General features: G+C 45.3%; 1 protein-coding gene across 1 annotated transcript; it reads right to left on the bottom strand.

Annotated features, from left to right (window-relative positions):
- Window positions 1-1,788: 1,788 nt before the first annotated feature.
- Window positions 1,789-3,087, bottom strand: LOC136535836 (expansin-B11-like). The gene has a single exon (XM_066528257.1). The coding sequence runs from the start codon at window positions 3,070-3,072 to the stop codon at window positions 2,197-2,199; it is 876 nt and encodes a 291-aa protein (XP_066384354.1). The 5' UTR covers window positions 3,073-3,087; the 3' UTR covers window positions 1,789-2,196.
- Between the last annotated feature and the right edge of the window lie 5,254 nt (window positions 3,088-8,341).

Genomic DNA, 8,341 nt, shown 5'->3' with positions numbered 1-8,341 from the left:
GTGAACACGCACTGTACACAATCGAGTCATTGTGCAAGGCGACTGTGATCATGATCATTGGTCAAAACGATGGTGTTAGTGTACACCCACACAGGCGGGTCATGGTACAACGTGACAAAAACAACGACCTGATCACGGACGGATCGTAAGCCAACATGGCAGTGTTAGTGTACATCAACACAAGCGGGTCATGCTCCAATGCAACAGAAACAACGACCTGATCACGGACGGATCATAAGCCAACACAGCCAGGTCATGCTCCAATGCGACGGAAGTAAGAACCTTATCACGGAGGAATCATAAACCAATACGGTGGTGTGAGTGTACATCGTAGACGGTCTCAGATAGCGACGGTGATGACTATGACTATCACTACCGAGAGCTTACTACTGAGGCCAAAATTGGACTGCGATGGGGGTTACATCATGGCTGTGAAAGATGCGAGTGCAGTACTGGTTTAAAAATATATGAAAAAGAAAAGAGACAGTGGTGTTGTTATGAACGACAACACAACTTTGAATCTTGAACGGAGGGTTTGGGGGCGTTCTAGTGTGCTATTTATTGTTTAAACTTGTTGGTATGATGATGTTGGTACTGAGGTTGGCTTGTGATCAGATGGTTTGCCTTCAGAGCGTGCTTAGCTCTTTTGCTTGATCATCGGTAAAGGCAAGTAAACGTGGCGCTGTGGTCCACATGATTTGGCTTTGTTGTTTGAATCGCCTCCACTAAATTTATAGTATCTCACACTAGTCATATAATCTAAAATTTGAAGTTATTTGCTTTACGTTGAAGTATATTGTTTCATATCTTGTGGTATTACTTTTGGATTATGAAATGTATGAAGTGTATACATTGCAACATTTGCATTTGTACTTTTTCCATTGATACGCATTTGAAGAAATTGTAGCTGAATTGGTACGGTAAGTACTGGTACAGCAACGCACGTTGATGAGCAATGTGGTTGCAGCCCTCACTCCCGCTCCTTGGGATGTGTGGATAGAAGTAAAATCATGCATTGCATTGCATCATTTGCATTGCACTTGGAAGTATATTTATATTACTATGAAGCAGCGGATGTCTATATTATTATGCGATTTAAATTTGATGCTTAATCGAATTGCGATTTAAATAACTTGGTTGGGGCAGTTTGCTTGCTGAGGCTTTCCATAAACCTCACACGCTTGTTCCCCCATCTTAGGTACATGAGCTTCAAGGATGTTTGGCAGGACGGGAGTAGCTGTATGAGTGCATACTTGTTGGCCTAAAGTTCAAACAAGCACATTTGTTATCACAAATTAGTTGGTTGTCAGAGGTTTTTTTTGTACGTTATATTAGACACCTTAGTTTTGCTAGTTGTCTTTGAAATTGGCTTTGTTTATGCCATCGTAGAGGACTTAATTTAATGTCCAACTTAGATGATGTTCGTTGCTTATGCGTTCTCTGATGATGTGTTCTTATTAGATTGTAGTAGCGTGGTAATACTCCAGAAGGAAATTTATGTTGTTGTTTTCTTCTGGGGTGTTACAAGGAATCACCTCGTTAGACCAACATTTACCAAGCTTATTACCCGGTGGTCTAGATGCATACATGACGCGATCTTAATGTTGGAAATTGCATAATTAATGGAAGCAGTGAAGGCGTCACGATGATGGAAAGTGCATCTTATTAAGAGTAGGAAGCTTATGTTTTGCAGCATGAATAATATTGTACCTCACCTTCAAAGAATGACAATGGTTAAGGATGGCCAAGGCAAAGAATACATCTAGAATCAATACGTACGTACCATAAATTTTAATTAGTCATTGAAAAATGTGTATTCTCTTAAAATGTAGCCATGATAAAATTGAAATTACATGGGAGATCCATGGACAATACAACATTTGTGTTGTTTGCCTTGCTCCTCGAATCCTTTTATTATACAAAGGCCTCTCAAATCTCTCGTTAGACACTTATTATGTATTCCGTCTCTCCTTTTCTTGTCTCCTCTCTTTTTTTAATAATAATAACATAGCAGAGCATAGCTCTAGCTATATATGGAGACGAAGAAGGATGATGGCGGCGGCGTCACAGCAGCACTAGTAGTAAAAAAATGGTTATTATGCATGCATGGATCAATGCATGCGTAATGCATTGCTTAGGAAGTTGCATGGCATCCAACCCAAGCCCCAGCCCAGACCAGTAGGTCTGCGTGTCGGCTTATTTGGCAGTGTAGGCGGTGTTGGGCTTCCAGTCTTCGGGGATGATGTCGTTGTAGACGCTCTTGGTGCCTCCCTCAGTGGTGATTTGGACGGTGACGGGGAACTTGAGCGGCTTGTCGCTGTCCTTCCTCCAGATGGCACCCCAGGAGTGTTTGAGGGGCTCGTACGCGTCGCCGCCCTTCTCCTTGATGTCAACCGCCACAATGTCGCCGTCGCCGTCGACGTACTTGACCAGCAATGCCAGGTAGTTGGGGTTGCATCCCTTCTCCACGTGGAAGGTGACCTTTTCGCCATACTTGCACTTGACCCGCCGGAACTGCATGTCGATGATGCCCGCCTTGCGCAGCTTCTCCTCCTCGCCCTTCTTGGCCATGGCGCCAAACGCCGTGCCAGCCAGGTCGAAGTGGTACGCGGCGATGGGCTCATAGTTCATGTCCGTGATGTACACCACCACGGGCTCACCGGAGCACTCGGCTAGCTTGTCGCACTTGATCTCGAAGCAGGAGCCGCAGCCGAGGCCATCCTTGAAGATGGGGACGTTGCCGCACGCGCCCATGCTGTTGAAGGGGGCCTTGTTCACATCCTTGTACCCGCACCCACCGCCGTTGTCGTCGGGGCCGGCGCCCGTCGGCTTGCCATACCACGTCGCCTTCGCTTCCAGCCAGTCGCTGCCGTAGCTGGCCGTGATGTTCTTGCCCGGGGGGACCTTGGGAGGACCGCACCAGGCGCCGCCCACCAGAAACGCCAGCGCCACCACCACCGTCACCTGCATCGACCTCGACATGATGATGGTCGTCGGTGGATGGTATGTAACTGCGATGCGATGAATGAGCAGCGGCCGGGGCACGTATATTTGTATTATGGCCGCGCGCATGCATGCATATGCGAGATAGCATGCATGGCCGAGCGAGCTTTGCTCTTGGCCGGTTGGTTCCATATGTCGGAGGCAGGTGACCACGGGCGGCCCTGCATGGCTGCACTTGTTCGTCTCGCCGCGATCCGAGGCAATGGTTTCCGTGTCCCCCTGCTGGTCTCGTCTTGGTTGGAATGCCGTACGTGGTCGTTAGTCGTTTTACACGTTGGACGTTTGCAGCAAACAATTGAGGTCTATTTGTGGCAAAAGCTCTCGATCCTCTAAAAATAGCTCTGGCGCCTAAGGACCTTAAACCTATTGCAAAAATATTTACCAAAACAGCTTCTTCTCTTTCTTTAGAATAAATAATCTATACTTAATAATAAATAGATAAAATTTCTCTCCACCTAAAATTTTGTCCGGCCCATTTTTGTAGCCAACGGCCCAATCCGACTGTGGTCGCACGCTCAATTGAATATGCCCACGCACCAGTATCCCCTTTCTCCGGCATGGCTCAACACGCCCGGTCTCTCCCTCCCCCGCTCCGTCTCTCTGCGCTCCGTCTCTCCGCCACGGCGTGCCGCGCCTCGTCTCTCCCTCCCCCGACGTCGGAGTTCGGGGAGGAGGATGAGAAAAAGAAATAGAAGGTAAGGAAGGGTTCTAGGTGAAAAAAAAATACAAGAGAGAAAGAAAAAGGTGTGAGGATCTAAATTGAATTTGAGAAACACAAGGATTCCAGATGTAAAAGTATAGCTCATGTTGGGTCTCTCACTGCTGGGCTGAAATCTGTCGCATAGACCGTTTGCGCTAGTAGACTCGGGCGAGCTGTGGCCCAAGTGCTCTCCCCTTTTCTTTTTTTTTTCGTTTCTCTTTTTTTTCTAGTAAACCAGAAAACTTGTAAATTATGTGTAACATAAAAAAACAAAAAATAGCAAAACTTTGAACTCCTCTTGATTAGGTCTGCACTTTATTAGTATAAAAGTATTTGGTGTAGTTATAGATCTATGTTTTGTTTCAAAAACTGATAAAGGATGTACTCATTTTGCAGTACGGTAATCTTCTATTAATGTGTAGAATCTATGGTAAAAATTTTATGTACATTCAACGCAAATTGACTGAGCACAGAGCACTCGAGGCCACACCATCACATGTGACAGGTCTACTCCGTGCAAATAGTGATGCAAGCGAGCTTAATAATCCTACAGGCGGCCCGCAAGATGTCACATCAGCCGCTTACAAAACTTGTGTATCTACATGCCTCAACCCTACGCTTGTCTTGCCACCACTGTGCAGAGGTGCCTCATTGCATCAGCGTCAGAAACATGCATTGATAGGAAGATCAAGATTCCATGGCTCGATGGCCACAGCGGCGAGGCGACCACGTGGTGTTCACGGAGTGCGATGCCATGGAGTAGCAGTGTAGAGCCAAGTTCGGCAACTGGGGCTCCAATCTCTGTAAGCTCAGTGGTCCTGCTACATGTGAAGCATCCCCCGTTAGGGCTAATGCCCACGATGAGGCTCTATATATCGGCAACCTGCTCGTCACCGGTGCACTAGGCGTGGTGCTGGCATTCCGACCACGCACACACCCTGTCCTGCATCACGCATTACACTAAAAGCAACAACGTTGTTGCACAGTGGAAGTACACATTCTGAAAGTATGGAGGAAGGATGTCATGCCCTGCATGAGCGAGCTAGAGGATTAATAGTAGCAGTGTTTGAGGAGGTCTACAAGGTGGAGGAGACGACCCACACATGCCTTGGGGTGTTCACACACTAAACAAAATTCAATGTTTTGATATAAACAATCATTTCTTTTACAACTAAATCTTCAGTTAAATAAAAATTATTATATGTTTTTACTAATCCCACTGCAACGCACGAGCAATTTTACTAGTATATATAAATGTTAATGGTACACTTATCCCTCTCTAACATTTCACTATTTGATGTCAGTTAGTAATATGAGTTCATTACTGAGGTAACCATGATTTTACCACTAAAAAATACGAGTATTTTCCTTCAGAATATTAGTATTTTCTTTGAGAAAAAAAAATTAATATATATCTACCCTTGTGTCTTTATCAATCCATCCGCGCTCTCTTGCTTATCAATAGATTGTTTCTTTCCTTTGCATGCCAGCAGCGGGCGGTAGGGGCAGAGCTATATTCATGATTGTGGGTGCGACCTAAAAGTCACACGAAGATTAAAAAAATAGTAGAAATAACTAACTTTTTTAATCATATTTGCACCCTCCTATCATACATCTTTGCATTCAAAAGTCAAGCACACCACTTTGGATTTGCTCAAGCTCCACACCTGGTGAACGGCGTGAGTAGGGGTGTTGGCTGCAGCCGATCAACCCTATTAATGTCGCGACTATAGAAGGGATTGCACGAAAGCGGCTTGAGGGAGGGCGCTGCTGCTGGCAGGGTTGTAGGACCGACTGTGTGAGGGAGGCCGCTAGAAGAAATATCCAGCTGTATATTCTGCGAGTAATGATCCACAACTGTGCTACAATGGCAACGCTAGCGCCCCTGCGACCCATTGCTGGAGGTTGATTTCGCAGAAGTTGTCTCTCAACGCTTCAATTGTTCGGTGAGTCCCCAATCTGCCCCCAGCTCGCTAGATTTTTTTTTTCTGGTGGTGAGTTTTGGGCGCTCTGCTGTGAGACTCAATGAGGAATCTGTTGGGCTCATCCTCCAATCATGTCTAGGAGGTTCAGCATCAGATTTTCGTGTTATCCATCTCTCTGGATGGATGTATCGGTTCAGTGTCTCTTGCAAATTTGTTGGACTCATGATTTACAAATCTAAGTATTTCATTTGCAAAATCTTTGCGGCCTACTTGGTTGACTGGAGTAAGGGTGGTCCTAATTGACTGGAGTAATTGGCAAAAGGACTATAATCTTTGGTTGACTGGAAAAGAAGCAGAATGGACCACTGTTGGTTCTAAATCCAAATCAAAATCTTGTCCACCTCAAGCAGCTCGCTCAGGCTCTAAACCTGTCTTGAGCTATGCTCAAGCACTATCCCTCGATCAAAGGAAAAAAAAATAAACCTGTTTTTCTCCGTCTCAATTTTCCTAATAATTATCAGGAAAATTTTATTAATCATCCTCGTTCAGATCCTGATGCTTACCTCCGACCGCCTACGCCTAGGCAACCTGGCAAGCGTGTTCTTCGCTGGGAACCCAAATTTACGCCTATTAATTCAACGGTGAAATCTATGGCGGTTCCTCAGCCTTTTTTGAATTCAAAATCTCAACTGGTTGGACATGAAGCAGGTGGGCCGGTCAGCAAAGGAAAGGAGCTCACTAAGGCCCAACCCATCTATTCCAGGTGCCTCCGCTCAGGTCATTTGGGGAAAGAATGCAAAAAATATGGTGAGATGTCACAGCGAATTATGGCCACAAATCAAATAGTTGCCTATCTAAGGCCCGTCACAAGCGCATCTTCCGGCCCAAATCAAAGGAAGGGGAAGGGTCACCTGAAGACAAGAATAAACCCCCCCCCCCCCTCCCTCCACCGGCTGCATTCACTCTAGTGTTGCGTCTCCACACCAAACAACAGTAGAAACCTCTTCCTCGGAGTGCACGATGGCAAACTTCGCCGTCGATCCTCGTCCTCATGTGCCGGAGGGTTTCACCCTGGAGGACCCCCCGATGCACCCACCTCTGCGGCATGAAGTCATCCTCACTGGTTGTTACTCCCTCGCCAATGAAGATATGGCGATCGTCAAGCTTGAGCCCCCCGTCAACAAGGATGATTTTGATCTGTGTTGACGGTCACTAACATCGATTATAGACCATCGACATAACCTATATTTATACTTAATTCTATCACCATACATAGGTATAGGGGTTTAAACTAATAAATTTCATGAGTTTTGGAGAATCCGTGTTTTCAGCAGGGTTTTCCATAAAACCATCAAAGGGGGACCTATTCGTCAAAGGAAATCGGGTAATTCCGCAGCATAACCAGCGTGGCACCGCCTGGCGCGGCCTCAGACAGCCTAATCCGGCAGAACTGCTCAGCCAGGTCCCTCCACATCTCATTGTCAAGGATCCCACTGACCGGTAGACCCTCCAACAGCAGCCCAAAAAGTAGGGCAACATCCTGACCATTTCGCCGAAGGGAAGGTGGAAGGTGTGGGTCTCCCACCTCCGTCGGTCCACGGTAGCCGTGAGCAGTGGACCGTCTAGGTCAGGTAGCTCGGAATTGACTATGCGGGCAAAGCTCATGGAAGCGAGCATGCCGTATATATGTATGGTGCATCCCGCTCGTCCCAGAGGTGCGACGTGCGGGTCCATGGCCTCAAGGGGCCCAGGGTGGCAGCGGGTCAACATCCGTCAATAGGCGAGCTCAGTGCTTGTTGTCGTAGAACCACTCAAGCATGGGATACATTGGATGTTGCGCCATCCCGGTTCACAAAGACATAGAAATAGTTAGAAAAAATATTATAATAAATAAAATGCATTGCAATATCAAGAACATAAATATACAATAGTTAAAGCAAGTGTAATGGAAACTTAGGCCTTATTTAAATCCAAGGCGTAAAGTTTTAGGGTGTCATATCGGGTGTCACATGGGGTATTCGGATACTAATAAAAAAACAAATTACAGAATCCGTCAGTAATCCACGAGACGAATTTATTAAGCCTAATTAATCCATTATTAGCACATGTGCACTATAGCACCACATTGTCAAATCATTGATTAATTAGGTTTTAAAAGATTCGTCTCGCAAATTAGTCGCAAACTGTGCAATTAATTATTTTTTAGTCTATATTTAATATTTTGTCTAAACATTCAATATGATAGTGAGTAAACTTTAGAGGGAGGAACTAAATAAGACCTCACTACTAGGGATACATAGCCCTTTAAACCAAGTAGTTGACCCGCACTACGTATATCTGCTCATTTGTACGCGTATGGGTTCCCAAATTACCAAATATTTGGACCACGAATCAATACAGACACCGAAATATAGCTATTTGCATCCACGAGCAGCGACGGAGCACGGCACAAAATCAAGGGGGGGAGGGCTTGACAAAAACACAAGTGAAATACGTTGACATAAGAAATAAAACAATATATACTATAATAAATTTAACTAATCACATTTCAAGTGACTACAGAGACTATCAGACTACTCTTAAACAAGTTATGGATTAAAACTAGCTAGTTATATATATTTATAGTTGGGTCACATTTCACAAAATGCAAGTCACCACAAACTATTAAACAAGCCAAGCCAAAATGTGTCCAACGTCATAGGACTATCAAATC

The sequence above is a fragment of the Miscanthus floridulus genome, chromosome 2, assembly GCF_019320115.1.
Source record: "Miscanthus floridulus cultivar M001 chromosome 2, ASM1932011v1, whole genome shotgun sequence".
Taxonomy (NCBI): Eukaryota; Viridiplantae; Streptophyta; class Magnoliopsida; order Poales; family Poaceae; genus Miscanthus; species Miscanthus floridulus.
The sequence above is the reverse complement of the archived record's forward strand: the minus strand, read 5'-3'. Positions and strand labels throughout refer to the sequence as shown.

What these genes read in the sequence shown, in the direction of transcription:
- LOC136535836 (XM_066528257.1), bottom strand. Translation starts at nt 3,072, where the DNA reads ATGCGCGCGGCCATAATACAAATATACGTGCCCCGGCCGCTGCTCATT.